This window comes from Xyrauchen texanus, chromosome 27 (assembly GCF_025860055.1).
Source record: "Xyrauchen texanus isolate HMW12.3.18 chromosome 27, RBS_HiC_50CHRs, whole genome shotgun sequence".
Taxonomy (NCBI): Eukaryota; Metazoa; Chordata; class Actinopteri; order Cypriniformes; family Catostomidae; genus Xyrauchen; species Xyrauchen texanus.
The window spans coordinates 26065212-26082539 of record NC_068302.1 but is presented as its reverse complement, the minus strand read 5'-3'; the positions used below and the strand labels follow the sequence as shown (position 1 = coordinate 26082539).

At 39.9% G+C, this 17328-nt stretch overlaps 1 protein-coding gene across 2 annotated transcripts in view; it reads left to right on the top strand.

The window, feature by feature from the left end:
• LOC127621036 (uncharacterized) overlaps window positions 1–17328 on the top strand; it is a 50097-nt gene that overhangs the window by 17949 nt on the left and 14820 nt on the right. For both annotated transcript variants that reach the window (XM_052094459.1, XM_052094457.1), the window contains 12 exons: window positions 1599–1679; window positions 1910–2059; window positions 2188–2295; window positions 2514–2643; window positions 7955–8071; window positions 8218–8262; window positions 8377–8456; window positions 8558–8670; window positions 9029–9212; window positions 13346–13430; window positions 15005–15150; window positions 15363–15453. In XM_052094459.1, the coding sequence (XP_051950419.1) occupies window positions 1599–1679; window positions 1910–2059; window positions 2188–2295; window positions 2514–2643; window positions 7955–8071; window positions 8218–8262; window positions 8377–8456; window positions 8558–8670; window positions 9029–9212; window positions 13346–13430; window positions 15005–15150; window positions 15363–15453 (1330 nt within the window). The remainder of the gene's footprint in view (window positions 1–1598; window positions 1680–1909; window positions 2060–2187; window positions 2296–2513; window positions 2644–7954; window positions 8072–8217; window positions 8263–8376; window positions 8457–8557; window positions 8671–9028; window positions 9213–13345; window positions 13431–15004; window positions 15151–15362; window positions 15454–17328) is intronic.

The following is a 17328-nucleotide window of genomic DNA, read 5'->3' as shown; positions in this document are numbered from 1 at the left end:
GTACTTTTTGCACATGTTTGCACGTGCACTTTATATAGGTATTTTATATAGGTATTTTATTTCATGGTAGTCTCATGTGGTCCTGTGTTGCTCCTTTGTTGTTTTTATGTAGCACCATGGTCCTGGAGGAACGTTGTCTCGTTTTGCTGTGTACTGTACTAACTGTATATGGTTGAAACGACAATAAAAACCACTTGACTTGATCTGGGAGAAACAGTGCGCTATTTTTTGGGACAGAGACGTATCGTAATACTAGCTGTAAAAGAGGTCAGTGTGCTGTGCCAGATTTTATATTATGTTCCTCCATGTATATTAGACCAGGACAGATCGGATCCAGGGCATGCTGAGTGACTCCAGCCAGGTCTCCTAAGCAACCAAATTGGCCTGGTTGCTAGGGAGGGTTGCGTTACATGGGGTAACCTCCTCGTTGTCGCTATAATGTGGGACGCATTGTGAGTTGGACACATTGTGAGATTGTTTCGATGCTGTGAATAATAAAGTGAAGCCTCCACATGTGCTATGTCTCCACGGTAACACGCTCAACAAGCCACGTGATAAGATGCGCAGATTGACGGTCTCAGATGCGGAGGCAACTGAGATTCATCCTCCGCCATCTAGCCACTAAACCACCACGAGGACTTAGAGCGCATTGGGATGTGGGTGTTCCAAATTGGGGAGAAAAGTGGAAAAAATGTGGATATAACTGGTAGGACTTTCTTGCTTAGATTGATTGCAAAAAGAGATGTCAGGCAGTATGTTAGTCTCATACAACATTCACTTTCATCTTTTTTCCATGCATTGAAAGTGTATGGTGACCAAGGCTATCATGCCACGTTTCACTGGCACTAGTGCCTGCCAAGGCCAGTTGCGTTCCCACTGACATGTCCAGGGCTTGATTGTGCCTTCTCTGGGCTTCCTCAGGGCCAACGGTCATTGGCCTTTGACCCACCGATTGCCCTTGGGCTAAAGAAGGCCAACAGGGTATTGAGGTGGGGTCAATGTCAAAGGCAGAGTTTAGCTGATTCAGGTCAGATGTTTCAGCACCAAAATACTTACCAAATTTTCATAACGACAGATCAACTGAGAACATAGAATCGTCAGTCCTGGTCATTTGATGAAATCGGGGCACTTCTGACTATTTGGGCTGATGAAAATGTGAAATGTCAGATCGACCGAACTTGCCAAGTTGTGTAAGCAGCGCACAACTGTACAGGTTTGGGAAAATGTAAAAAAAATTGCATGCACAGTACAAATCCGTGTTCATATCGAGGGCAAGCTAGTCTCCAGAATCTGATACCCTCTTGCTTGTGAAATGGGCGGGGTGCGTGATGTTGGCACTTGGGTAGCATATTATGGGCAGGGTGTAGGGAAACTCTGCAGGGCTACTGGCCTGATGGTGATTTGCTGTCACAGCTCTAGGTCTGAAACTATTGGCCCCTTCCTGACCAGTTGATAGCCATGGCTCACACTGGCCAGATAGTGGAAAAATGGCTATTGAATCTGGGTGTTGTGTCTTTGTGTTTTCCTCAAAAAGGTTTACACAAATAAGATTGTTATTTACTCTTCCTTTATAAGATTTTGTTTCTGTCTAATTTTAGATGAAGAACGAAGCTTGTTTTTCTGGATCCAGTGTTTCGACGCCAAGCCCCAAACCTGGCAAGAGAGACATGACATACCAGGTAAACTGGAAAATGTGGGAAATATCAGGGAATTTTGGAATTGTGATTTCTTTTTCTGGAAATGTCATGGAAATGTATTATAATCTTAAAAAGTCATGGACGTTTTGTAACTAGTTATGCTCACCTCTAAAATTCCTCATTAATGAAGTATGAACTCATTTATCCTTCTACTGTAATTTCTCAGCGGACGGTAGTATTGTTGCATTTTCTGACTCCATTTCCCTTTCCAGGATAATAAGGGTTTTTCCAAAGGAGAGCTGGTGTGGGGGAAAGTGAAGGGCTTCTCTTGGTGGCCTGGGCTGGTGGTGGCGTGGAAGGGCAGAACAGTTCCCGTGTCTATGAGGCGTGTGGAGTGGTTTGGAGATGGCATGTTTTCAGAGGTAATTACTTTTTCTGTTTCTGTCCCTCTCTCTCTTTCTTCTGAGTCTGAGAAATATTTTTCCTCATTCAAGCATTCAGTATTTCTCGGAGCACATTACCTAAAGCATATCTCTCTTGTTGATTGTAGATTCATACAGAGGGGCTAATGCCCTTTGCTACATTTGCTAAGTGCTTCTGTAGTAAATCCTTTGAAGGTCTGCCTACCTACAAAGATGCTATTTACCAAGTCCTCGAGGTACAGTAGCAATATATTTATTTAATGGTATTTGTGAGATTTGAACACTTATTTGAGCATTGATACAATAGTTTAGTTCTTATCCTCAAATATTCTTGAATATGCTGCATGCATTCATGACATCAAATCTATCTTTAGCTCATATCATTCATAGTGCAGTCTTAGGCATACATTATTTTCTGTTTAATTACACTGTATTGTGTTATGTCTGTGTGTAGTTGGCAGGAGAACGTTGTGGGAAGACTTTCTCCAGCTCTGGGAAAAGCACTGAAAATATGAAAGCCATGCTGGACTGGGCATTTGGAGGTTTCAAGCCCACAGGTGCTGATGGCTTTATGCCTCCTGTAGGTATGTATAATAAGGTTAAGACCCTTACAATTCCCGAGTGGGACTGGCATGAGTACTCAAAAATGACAGCAATGATTGATCATGAACACATTGAACACATAAATGAAAACTTCAAAACATTTCTCACCATTCAAAGTCCAGTTACAACTCAAAGCAAATGTACAAAAAAGGGCCCCATTTTTAATTTGGGTGTTTGTTGTTTTGGGTGCTTGGTATGGGCTGAAATATGTGCCACCAGAAACTGAATTTGAACCATTATATTTGAATTTGGATGGCTAAACTTGAATAATTGCATTGAAAAACTGAATTTGAATCACATCATTTGAAATTGTATTGTTTAATTAAAATTGAATTTATTCAAAAACTGAATCTGAATTGTATCAATTGAAATTGAATTTATTCGTTTGGAACTGAAGTCCAATAAAATTTGATCCTCACTGAAAATTAAACTCTCTATATATCTTCACATTCACTTCTCACAATTCAGATTCAGTTCTCAAATTCAATTTCAAGTTACTGAGACAGACATCCGGGTAGTTGGAGGATGAAGGAAGAGCAATCGAGCGCAGATCGATAGATAGCGTTCATTGGCGCACAGGACTCCTCTTGGGCCAATCAGCACCAATGTTTTGGAGCACAGCACGTTACCCGCCATGAAACTATGGAATTACGATTGTGTCAATAATAATGAATGTAACTTTATAAAACTGAACGTAACTTTTTCAGAAACTATGAAAAATATTCCATTACAAAAGAAGAAAAACACAATTCAAATGAAAAAAAAATGAACTCAGTCGCATCGAATTTAACAGGCTCTTCAAATATGCTTCATTTTTTGTTAATGTTTTTCAAAGATTCGCTTTGCAAATCGTGGATTCTGAATACATTGCCACAGATTTACGCTTACGCTTCGCAGTTTTTCGTTTGCTGTTTTGAGACAAACCTCTCGTGGGGTGGGCTTAACAGTGATCTACTCTGATTAGTGAGCTTTTGATGGACAGGTGCTCTCTGACCCGGATGTACAGACGTCACTCAGTGGCGCGCATATTAGAAAGCTCTCGCGGTGATTTGTAGTTATGCAATATGTCGTGCTTTGTTGTATTACTTACTAACAATATGTAAATAATATTTGACCTATAATTATATAATTTAATATTATATGAGACCTTCGATCGCCTAATAATCGTCTTCGATCAGTCTGTAAAGATGAGCTTTCAGGAGAGACATGGAGCGGCATCATCTTCCTCTTATTTATTTAAAAAAAATATATATATATATATATATATATATATATATGTTTTTTAATGCAAAGAACAGGAACATACAAAAGAGAAAGCATACGTACATCACATAATATCAACCAAAACAATAAAGAAGACAAAAATAAATAGAAAAAATAATAATAATTAAAAAAAAAGATAATAATAATAATGTATATAACAATAAAAGAAGAGGTAGGGCATTACATCACACAAAAATGTTCACATGAAGAGATCAAATGCAATGCAGATTCTAACAGTCCTTATGGCTTTCTTATTAGTAGATACTGAAATCAAATTTAGATAATTTTCTATTTCTTTTAAGAAGACAGAGAAGATAGGTTTACAGTTTAAAAATTTGCATTTGTGAATATAGAATTTGCTTAAGAAAATAATTAAATTAATAACAAAACAGACATTTTCGTTTGTGGGGTCTGAATCAAAATACCCAAACATAATGTTTGTCATATGTATTGAGAAGCCTGGCAAAATCTTACACTTGATAAAAACATCAATTTCATTCCAGAGCTTCTGAGTGTAATGACACGACCAAAATAAATGAACCACTGTTTCATCAGAATTCACACAAAAAGAGCATGTTAGCTCAATGTCAGATTTAAATCTTTGTATAAAACCTGTGTATCAACTTAAAGGAAATTTCTTTCACTTTATTTGTGAGAATGAATTTCTGCTGTAAAGACCAGATTTTTTCCAATTAAGGTTACCAAACAAATTATTCCAAAAGGAAATAACAGGTGGAACAGAAATCAAATCCTTAAGAAATAAAGATCTTATAGTTTTTAGCTTTCGACTCTGAAAAACAGATTTGACCAACAGTATCACAAGGTTTAGGAAAGGATGCAGTAGATACTGGGGTGAAGTAATTACGGTTTTTAAAAAGCATACATAAACCAGAGGGAATAGCACCCATTACTGTAGCAAATTCTTTTGGGGTTACTGGTATTTGGTATTCAGAAAGAAATTCTGAATATCTGAATAAAAGACCTTGCTTATTAAACAAATGCTCCACTCCTCCTCCTGTTGTCCTTCAAGGCAGCTTGAAGTAAGTTCGTGTTACTGAAGTAACCAATAACATCGATACAATTTTCTAATTTTACAGAAAACACTCTAAATTTCAACACAGTGGTGGAATATTGCATATATTTTATTATATTTATTCACAATGTTTTGATAAACACATATAAAATATCATAATTTTATATATTTTTTAATAATTTTTTATTGTCATTCACAAGTTTGCAATGCACTGATGCCATGTCATGATGTTATGTAGTTTGATTGTTTGCTCTTTTGCACAGTTATTATATTCAAGGACGTGTCAATGTAGACAGTGCAGATATCAAACTGGTCTTTATTCTACAGCAAGGCAGAAATCTTGGTGCAGATGCTGCATCTGTACATAACAACCTTGAAATTCTTAACCAGTCGCCGGGAATACCAGCACAAGGCAGGGTCAGCAGCAGTCCGTTCAGCAGTCGGGGCAGAGTCAAACAGTGGACCAAGATATGGCCAGGTTTCAGTTTTGCAGTCATGACAATGACAAAACAGCAACATTTTATTTAGCATGCATTTACAATACAACAATAAATTTGCAAAATAAAGCCAGAACTGTTGCACACTGTAACGTTACATGAATAAAAGTTTTATCGATGTTATTGGTTACTTCAGTAACACGTAACTTACTTCAAGCTGCCTTGAAGGACAAGAGGAGGAAGATGATGCCGCTCCGTGTCTCTCCTGAGAGCTCATCTTTACAGACTGATCGAAGGTCTCATATAATATTAAATTATATAATTATAGGTCAAATATTATTTACATATTGTTAGTAAGTAATACAACAAAGCACTGACGTATTGCATAACTACAAATCACCGCGAGAGCTTTCTAATATGCGCGCCACTGAGTGACGTCTGTACATCCGGGTCAGAGAGCACCTGTCCATCAAAAGCTCACTATCCAATCAGAGTAGATCACTGTTAAGCCCGCCCCCACGAGAGGTTTGTCTCAAAACAGCAAACGAAAAACTGCGAAGCGTGAGCGAAATCTGTGGCAATGTATTCAGAATCCACGATTTGCGAAAACGAATCTTTGAAAAACATTAACAAAAAATGAAGCATATTTGAAGAGCCTGTTAAATTCGTGCGACTGAGTTCATTTTTTTCATTTGAATTGTGTTTTTCTTCTTTTGTAATGGAATATTTTTCATAGTTTCTGAAAAAATTACGCTCAGTTTTATAAAGTTACATTCATTATTATTGACACAATCGTAATTCCATAGTTTCATGGCGGTAACGTACTGTGCTCCAAAACATTGGTGCTGATTGGCCCAAGAGGAGTCCTGTGCGCCAATGAACGCTATCTATCGATCTGCGCTCGATTGCTCTTCCTTCATCCTCCAACTACCCGGATGTCTGTCTCAGTAACTTGAAATTGAATTTGAGAACTGAATCTGAATTGTGAGAAGTGAATGTGAAGATATATAGAGAGTTTATTTTTCAGTGAGGATCAAATTTTATTGGACTTCAGTTCCAAACGAATAAATTCAATTTCAATTGATACAATTCAGATTCAGTTTTTGAATAAATTCAATTTTAATTAAACAATACAATTTCAAATGATGTGATTCAAATTCAGTTTTTCAATGCAATTATTCAAGTTTAGCCATTCAAATTCAAATATAAATGGTTCAAATTCAGTTTCTGGTGGCACATATTTCAGCCCATAGCTTGGGTTCTGACAGATGGCAATTTGTGTCAACATTGTACACAGTGACTTTCAGTCACGAGCAGCAACAACACTGAGCACACATGAAAGATTAGTGGGTGTTCACACAGTATGAGTTCTCCCTTTTAAAACAGATAGATGGAGCGCAACTCAGTGGGACAATTTTTTACTATTTTTAATTAGAAACGACATGTCTATAGGCTATATAGCAACACAATAGCCAACGATATGCTGTGTTGGTTGTTATTCAATTACTAAGTAAATAGTTTTAGTGAATTTTAGTCAAAAAAGTAGTGTAATGAATTACATTTTAAATTCTTGTAATCAGATTACAGTTACTGACTGTAGGTTTTTTCTCCCCAATTTGAAATGCCCAATTCCCAATGTGCTGTAAGTCCTCATGGTGGTGTAGTGACTTGCCTCAATCCAGGTGGTGGAGTACAAATCTCAGCTGCCTCCACGTCTGAGACCATCAACCCTCGCATCTTATCACATGGCTTGTTGAGTGCGTTACCGTGGAGAAATGGCACGTGTGGAGGCTTCACGCCATCCACCGTGGCATCCATGCACAACTCACCACACACCCCACTGAGAACAAACCACATTATAGCAGAAACAATGAGGTTATCCCAAGTAACTCTACCCTCCCTAGCAACCGATCCAATTTGGTTGCTTAGGAGACCTGGCTGGAGTCACTCAACACGCCCTGGATTCAAACTCACGATTCCAGGGTTGGTAGTCAGCGTCTTTACTTGCTGAGCTACCAAGGTCCCCAAAGTTACTGACTTGATGACTGACTTGGATCTTAGAATACATGAATTATGCCCCCATAATGAGTCATTGTGGAGGAAAAATATTACGTGCTTAGTGTGACTTGAAAATATAGGAAGAAATATAGACATTATTTTGAATTTGTTAAGCAGAAAAGTGTGTTAACTTAAATGTAAAGTAATTGGTAATGTGATTGCTTTTTCAATAAAGTAATTAGTAAAGTAGTCTGATTAAAATTTTTGAGAAATAATTAGTCATTTTGTAGTGGATTACTATTTTTAATTAACTTACCCAACAGTGATGATTTTACATGTGATATTCTGTATCTGTCAAGTACTCAAATAGGCAAAATGTCCATTGGCTTAAGAAATCCAATTCAAGCAACTTGTGTTTTGTAATTGAAAAAACTATTTGTGTTTCACTTTAGTTCTTTCAGAATTGAAGAATTAACACAATTTGTACATTTTCAGATATTCCTTGGCTTCATTTGCACTGTTTGATCAGAATTGAACGCAACTTGTTTTTACATTTCACAGACAGCTCATCTAGTAATAAAGCGGAGTCATCGGATTCCTCTGTGTCTGATTTTCAGCCACCAGGCAAAAGGAAGTATGTCCACAAGAACAGACAGCCCACTCAGGAATATACCAGAGGTACGCGATATTAAGCACTGATGTTCTTTTCATTTTATTTCATATGTTCTATTTCATATTAGCAGATTATGCAGGAACAATGTTAGTTTCGGTTTCGTTTTTTTGTGAAAACATACACAAAATATGTTTTGTCCTATTTCTCTCAGAGCAAATGGTCCATGAAGTCTCAGTTAAAGGCAAAAACATTAAAGGTGAGTCATTTGATTTATTTATTTAAATGCAACATTTGAGTTAATTAATAAAGCTATACTAACTCCTACAATTATAACTGCACATGCTGTCTGTGGTTATGGCTGTTTCCTCAGATTTCTGTCTTTCCTGTGGAAGCGCCGACATTGAAATTTTCCATCCTCTCTTTGAGGGAAGCCTTTGTTTTAAGTGCAAGGTATAAGTTGTATGTTTGTTTCTTTAGTGCTGAAATTACAATTGGTATTAGTTAACTAGAGCATAATTTGGATGTGTGATTGTGAATTTGTATGCGTGTAGGAGAACTTTACAGAGACCCTGTACAGATACGATGAAGATGGCTATCAGTCATACTGCACTGTGTGCTGTGCTGGGCTGGAGGTCATTCTCTGTGGAAATAAAAGCTGCTGCAGGTTTGTACTACACTTTCTCACTTTTGTACTTAAAGGGTTACTTGATCCAAAAAGAAAATGGTAATTTACTCACAATCATGTTGTCCCAAACATGATTTACTTTCTTTTGTAGCATACAAAAGGAAATATCAGGCAGAATGTTAGCCTCAGTCTACATTCACTTCATTTTATGGAAGAAAGATGCAATGGAAGTGAATGTTGACTAAGGCTAATATTTCACCTAACATTGTTTGTTGTGTTCCACAGAAAAAAGTATGCCATAAGGGTTTGGAACAACATGAGTGTGAACTATCCCTTTAGTGCCATCTTAACCATCAATGTAGATTGTCTCACTGTCTTTTCCTTTTATTCTGTTCAGGTGTTTCTGTAAAGACTGTTTGAATATGTTAGTGGGACCTGAGACATTTGATAAGCTAAAGGAGTTGGACCCATGGAGCTGTTATGTCTGCTTGCCCTCTAAGAGATATGGTGTGCTCAAGCTCAGGCCTGACTGGAGCGTTCGTGTCCAGGAGTTTTTTGCCAATAACAGTGCTTTTGAATTTGTGAGTGTCCAGTGTTTCATCTACCATACCATCTTGTCCTCCTCCTGTTAGATAATCAACTAATGCAATTCATATTTGAAACTTTAAGAGCAGAATGGTGTTTTCAATTCAAAGAAAACTGTAAAACTAAATTAATTTGTAAATGTTGACGGTATAGATGCAGTTAAGACAAAAAAACACTGACTTGGGGATTTCTTGTCCCACTTCAGTTCAAAGATTGTTTTGTAAAGAGCGCATATTACATCTTACTTTTGCTAGATACATTTATTATGCCAGAAAGTGAGACAATAAGACCCAAGAGCAGAGGAACAGTTCAAAGAATTTATTAACAATAAATTGAAACTTCAACTAGGCTGGCGAAGAGAGGAGAACCTGGCACAGGCTGCAGTAAGCAGGAAATATGTGTTCGTTGATGCATGCTTGCTGTGGCCGCACAGTAAGCAGATTCGTGAGGAATCCTCCGTGAACAGTGTGTTCGTAGGCGAGTGTTTGCATCGTGGTAGTCAGGAGCAGATCTGTAACGAATCCTCCATTGAAAAGTTGTGGGAGCAGAGAACAAGCGAACAGCAGACTGGAAGCTAAACACACTCCCGAAATGCGGGCAGAGACAGGTAACCAAACAGATACACAAGACTGGACCAACTAGGCAGAGAGAGTGAAGTAAGTAACTTTATACCAAACAACAATCTAGAAAAGATACTGACACAACGAAGGGATTCATCAGCAGAGAAACAGGTGCTGCTAGCACTCTATTTAGTGGCATGATCAACGTACCCCTGGGAACAATCAGTTCCCATGGAAACACAGATCATGCATGCCAGCACCGCCTGAGACACATGAGGGAGAGAAAAAACGAAACAAACAGAACAAACTGACAAACTCACTGGAAACATGAGAGTAAGTCCCTCCCAGGGAAGCCTCCTTGAGTCCCCAGCAGAATTACCTTGCCATAGATGGAACTGGTCTATGAGGGCACGGTCCAGGATGTCACGAGCCAGGACCCAACATCTCTCCTCAGGTCCATAACCTTCCCAGTCAACCAAGTACTGGAACCCTCTGCCCCTGACATCAATCAGTCTCCTGACCGTAAATGCCAGAGGGCACTCAATTAGACGGGTTGGGACAGGTGTGGTGGGATGTAAATTGGAGCGTAAAACTGGTTTAAATTTGGAGACTTCAATAACAGAGTGAATGCGTTTGAGGTAAGGAGGTAACTTAAGATGGACCAATGATGCACTAATGACCTTGGAGATGGGAAATGACCTGATAAACTTGGGACCCAGCTTACGTGAGGGGAGTAGGAGTGGAATGTCCTTAGAGGACAACCAAATCTTATGACTGCATACGTAAGCTGGGGGCTTAGACTGGTGCCAGTCCGTCAACCTTTTAATACATGCGCCAGTCCTTATGAGGTACAGGAGGTCTTATTAGTCACACAACCTGGGCACACAGCTATGAACCAGTGAATGTCCTGCACTAGCAATGGCCATCAGAATCACTGTCTAATAAGTGTCTAGGTGCGAGTCGCCCCTGGATGAAAAGGGACGTTGGATGAGTGACCCCACTGTAGGACATGTGTCTGAACTGATCGCAGAACAAACACCCGACCCGCTGGGCATGTAGTGGTGGACGCGGTGTTTCAGAGCTCAGCATGGACTTTAGCCTCCACCTCCCAGGATGCCATGCCCACCATTCGAGTGGCGGGTAGAATGGTATCCGGTGGGATGGTAGAGGTCTTGACCTCGAAAATGAGACGAGACGGGCTTGATGTACGAGAGGATGATTAGTGCCCATTGAGCCTGTCTAGAGTTAAGACTAAAAGTCAGCCGGACAGCCAGCAATTCTCAGTTACCGACGTCATAGTTCAGTTCTGCTGGTGTTAAGCGGTGCAAAAAAAGGCAAACGGATACATCTTTCCATCCGAGGAAGAGCATTGAAAGAGGACCGTTGCGACACCAACCTCCGACACATCCACCTCCACCACAAACATGCAGGATCGGGAGTTATTAGGATAGGCAAGGTAGAAACTGCTTCGTTAATTTAGAAAACGCTGCCTCTGCCCTCAGGGACCAACCATAAATCAGTGCGGGTGGAGGTGAGATCCGTCAGATGCGCGGTGAGCAGGCTGTAATTTCAATGAAACCTACGATAGAAATAAGCAAACCCTAGAAACCTTTGCAAACTGGGGTTGGCCAATCAGAGATTGATCTGACCGTGGCAGGATCCATGCACACTCCCTTGGATGAAACGATGAACCCCAGGAGTGGAACCGACTGTGCATGAAAAGCGCACTTCTCCACCTTGACGAACAGCTGATTCTCTAGCAGTCGCTAAAGCACCTGCCTGACGTGCTGAACACAGTCCTGCATATTACCTGGATAACACAAAATGTCAACCATGTCTCTGATCATGTCATTCATGAGCCCCTGGAAGACGGCAGGGCATTGACCAATCTGAAAGGCATGACCAAATATTCAAAGTGCCCCCTATGGGTATTAAAAGCCATCTTCCACTCATCCCCCTTCCTGATCCAAAAGAGGTGATAAGCATTGCGTAGGTCCAACTATGTAAAGACGGACGCTTTCTGCAAGAGTTCGAAAGCTGAGGACAGCAAAGGATAAGGATTCTTCACCATGATGCCATTCAGCCTTCGATAACCTATACAGGGTCTAAGCAGCCATCCTTCTTCTCCACAAAGGAGGACCCCATACCCTGATTGTGATGAGGAAGGAAGGATGATACTGACTGCCAGAGAATCATTGATATACTTGTTCATGCCCTCCCTCTCAGGAACCGAGAGCGAATACAGTCATCCCTGAGGAGGCGAAGTGCCAGGAAGCAATTCAATATCACAGTCAAATGGGCAATGAGGAGGAAGTGTCGAGGCATGGGACTGGCTGAACACTGCCCTCAAGTCATGGTATGTCAACGAAACTTTGGATAAGTTCGCCGGTTCATCCTGCAATAAAACACAAGACTGAACAGGGGAGATAGCAGAGTTAAGACAGTTCAACATACAGTAAGGACTCCAAGCAAGAATGGTGTTGGTTGAACAATCTATGTGTGGATTGTGCATTACCAATCAAGGATTCTAACACTACTGGTGCTGATGGAGATTGGATCATGTAAAAGGACAAATGCTCCAACGATTTCCATAGATGAAGGTGACTGGCTTGGTGGACTGGGTGATGACAGTCAAGGGTGTGCCAGTAAAGGTGTGGGCAGTGATATGGCCATCCAACTGGACCATAGGAACCCGCCATTCAGAAGCCAAGTTGATGTCCATAAAATTCCCTTCGGTTCCGGAATCCACCAACACGGAGACTGTGTGACTGGTTGATCCAAACTGCAGCTGGGCCGGGAGAAGTGTGCATAAACTGGGAGCTCTGTCCAAGGGTGTTGTGCTCACCAGTAACCCCCTGGCGTTGGTGTGTGGTGTCTTTTAACTGGAATGAAAGCAAGGTATCGCTGTTTCTCCTTATGAGAGATCCGAGTTCTCCCGACCTGCTTGGGCTCATCGACGGGCTGTGATTCCGTCCATACTGTCTAGAGTTTTCTGTCAGAAAGTGAGACAAAGAGACCCAAGAGCAGAAAAACTGTTCAAAGGGTTTATTAATGGTCAATTTTATTAAACTTGTAACTTCAACCGGCTGCAGTAAGCAGGAGATAGGTGTTCGTTGATGCGTGCGTGCCATGGCCGTTCGTACACATGGCAGAGACAAGGAATCCTCTGTTGAAAAGCCGTGAGTGCAGAGATTAAGCGTACAGCAAACTGGAAGGTAACCATACTCCCGAAACGTGGGCTGAGATGGGCAACTAAACAGATACATGAGACAGGACCGACAAGGCAGAGAGAGCAAGGTAAGTTCAATAATCTAGCAAAGACACTGACATAATGAAGGGATTAAGTAGGCAGTGAATCAGAGGAGAACCAGGTGGTGCTAGCACACTACTTAGTGGCATGATCGGCGTTCCCTTGGGAACAATCAGTGTTCCCATGAAAACACAGATCATGCGTGCCGGCAGCACCTGAGAGACACGAGGGAGAGAAATAACAAAACAAACAGAACAAACCGACAAACTCACCAGAATTGTGAAATATTACTGCTAAGTACATTTGTTTCCTTTCTTAGGAGCCACATAGAGTGTATCCTTCAATTCCAGCTCATCAGCGCCGGCCAATCAAGGTCCTCTCCCTGTTTGATGGAATTGCAACAGGTCTGTTCACTTGTTTGTCTTTCATTTTAAATTTGTTCATAAATTGAACCGATGAAAGCATTAATTGGATTACAAGGTAATTCATTACTGTAATCTAATCATTTTTTTTTTGTCAAAAAGTAGTAGTTTAATGCATGACGTTTTAAACTATTGTAACTAGATTACAGTTGCTAATTTTCAATTAAGTTAATTACTTGTGTTACACATATTTCTTAAATATGTGGAACCTTATTTATGTACAATTCATTTAAAACATGAATTACATTGAAATATATGTCTGTTTGTGGTGTAAGCCCCCTAACATGTGGTGCTGAGTTCTTTACTTAAGTGTGACAGTGAACAAGGTAGAAATATAGACATTATTTTTCATTTGTTGAATGGAAATACAAAACATTTTCTGTGGAAGAAATGTAAAAGTAAATAATTAGTATTGTGATTACGTTTTTGATAACATTTTCAGTATAGTAATTATTGATTACTGATTAAAATTTTAGAGTCAATTTGTAGTGGATTATCTCAACCGACAATTTTTGACTTAATCGGGGGGGGGGGGGTCGTTATAATGTGAAAAATGTTTACGCTTAAAAAAGTCCCCTTATACATAATGCAAACGAGGTATCATTTGTAACCTTAGAATCAGAACTATCACTTCTGCATTTATGTTACATGAAATAGCAAAATAAGGCCTTCACGTCGCAAATTAGGGTAGAAATATTTGTATGAAAATACAATTATTTCACATAGCACGTAAATGGACACGTCATATAACAAACAAAAGCTCTTATTCTCAGAAATGCGACTGTACAGTTTATTTTGTTCCCTAATACCACAGTTCGAACGATTTTCAAAAGAATAAAAAAATTTTTTACTTATCTGTGAGCTTGCTTGGCTGAATAATTTTGTTATAATTTAGATATCCAGAACAAAATATGCCATCCAGTAGGAAAATCATGCTAAACAAATCATCAGAAAAATATGTTTTCCAGTATTAATGATGATGATTAATGAACATTTTATAAAAAATGTTACATATCATCGTGATGACACTTAGATTGAGCGTCTAGTCCACTCAGAGGCTTAGATATTAGATGAAATAATGAGGGTGTTACATGGACTGAAAATTACACTGAATGTCTATGGACAAAGCACATCTTTGAGTGCTAAAATGCGTTTCAGATATGTAAATTGTGATGGAATGTGATAGAGAAAAAAAAATATTTTTCTAGTGCTTGCTACTATCTAGTGGAACGAAATAAGACTTTTCAATTTGAGGTAGTGTGAACAGAACCAGAAATACATTTTTACAAATTTAGGGAAGAAAAAAAAAGATAAACAAAAAATATTATTTATGAATAATTGGAGTCTTTTATTTATTTGGGGGGATTTCTGAAAAATAACACAAATATTTTGCAATTACTCCACAGTATGTGTGAATTGTGAGTTTGCAAATTTGAGTGTGAAACATTGCAGCCGCTAGCCCAAAATACACCAGAGTTTAAGAAGCTTGTGTATTTGTAGAGCATCATGGGAGTAGGGAACCAGGTTGATTTTTTATCTTATTACTCTTTTTACAGGATACCTGGTTTTAAAAGACCTGGGCTTTAAGGTGGAGCGCTACATCGCCTCTGAAATCTGTGAAGACTCCATTGCAGTTGGGATGATCAAACATGAGGGCCTGATTGAATATGTGAAGGATGTGCGCACCATCACAAGGAAACATGTATGTAAAGAGCATTATCACTTCCCTGACTTTGTGGGAGTTTTAAACACAAGAAATGTAACCGTGATATTATTTGATATATATATATATATATCTTGCAAGCATTTTAATAGCCATGCATACTGTTATATATACTTTTCCTCACACCTGCATGTTTTAAGGAAATTTAAATGAACTCTTACAAATAGTTCCTTTTGCACATAATATTGTAGCTGGCTGAGTGGGGCCCATTTGACCTCCTGATTGGTGGAAGTCCCTGTAATGACCTTTCCATGGTGAATCCAGCAAGAAAAGGTCTTTTTGGTAAGAACTTTCTGGGATGTTTATATTTACTGCAGGTGTTAACAGTGTAACATCATTATATTAAAACAGTACCAGTGATTTATGCTACCAGTTAAATCAAACCGGAGTGGTGGTGGCGTAGTGGCTAAAGCACAGGGCTGTTAATCAGAAGGTCACAGGTTCTAACCCCATGGCCACCACCATTGTGTCCTTGAGCAAGGCACTTAACTCCAGGTTGCTCCAGGGGGATTGTCCCTGTAATAAGTGCACTGTAAGTCGCTTTGGATAAAAGCGTCTGCCAAATGCATAAATGTAAATGTAAACTGTGAAAGATTTTGACATACTTGAACATGATAATTGGTATGATAGGGCATTCATGTACAATTGAAGTCAGAAGTTTACATATACTTAGGTTGAAGTCATTAAAACCAACTTTTTAACCATCCCACAGATTTCATATTAGCAAACTATAGTTTTGATGTTTATCTGCTTTCTGCATGACATTAATAATTTTTCCAACAATTGTTTACAGACAGATTGTTTCACTTTTAATTGACTATATGACAATTCCAGTGGGTCAGAAGTTTACATACACTAAGTTAACTGCCTTTAAGCAGCTTGGAAAATTCCAGAAAATTATGTCAAGCCTTTAGGCAATTAGCCAATTAGTTTCTGATTAGATAATTGGCTAATTTGAGTCAATTGGAGGTGTACCTGTGGATGTATTTTAAGACCTACCTTCAAGCCTCAGCACTGCCAAGATATCACTGTTGGGCCCTTGAGCAAGGGCCTTTACCCTATCTGACCCCAGCTTAGTTGGAATATGCGAAAAGCAACTCCATTTAATTGGCTGTGTACCTGTACTCTGCACAATAACAATAAAGTCATATCCTTCCGACGGGTTAACATTCGTAAAGCCGCGGGTCCAGACAGCATTCCAGGCCGCGTCATTAGAGCATGCGCGAACCAACTGGCTGGTGTTATTACGGACATTTTCAACCTGTCCCTTTCCCTGTCTGTAGTCCCCACATGCTTCAAGACGTCAACCATTGTGCCTGTATCGAAGCAAGCCAAAATCACTTGCCTAAATGACTGGCGTCCTGTTGCTCTGACCCCCATCATCAGCAAATGCTTTGAGAGATTAATCAGAGATCAGATCTGCTCTGTGCTACCCACCTCTCTGGACTCATTGCAGTTTGCCTACCGCAACAACTGCTCCACTGATGATGCCATTGCATCTACAATACACACTGCTCTCTCCCACCTGGAAAAAAGTACTACAACTCAGCATTCAACACCATTGTGCCCTTCAAGCTTGATGAGAAATTCCGGGCTCAGGGCTTAAACAGCTCGCTGTGCAGCTGGATCCTGGACTTCCTGTCAGGCATACGTCAGGTGGTTAGAATGGGCAGCAACATCTCCTCATCACTGACCCTCAACACGGGAGCCCTTCAGGGCTGTGTTCTCAGCCCACTCCTGTATTCCCTATACACACATGACTGTGTGGCAACACATAGCTCCAATGCCATCATTACGTTTGCTGACGATACGACGGTGGTAGGTCTGATCACTGACAATGATGAAACAGCCTACAGAGAGGCACTCTGACATGCTGCTGTCAGGAGCATAATCTCTCCCTCAATGTCAGTAAAACCAAGGAGCTTGTAGTGGACTTCAGGAGGAAAGACAGAGAACACACCCCCATCACAATTAATGGAGCACCGGTGGAGAGAGTCAGCAGTTTCAAGTTCCTCTGTGTCCACATTACTGAGGAACTCACATGGTCCGTCCACACTGAGGCCGTTGTGAAGAAGGCTCACCAGCGCCTCTTCTTCCTGAGATGGCTGAGGAAGTTTGGAATGAACCACCACATCCTCACACGGTTCTACACCAGTA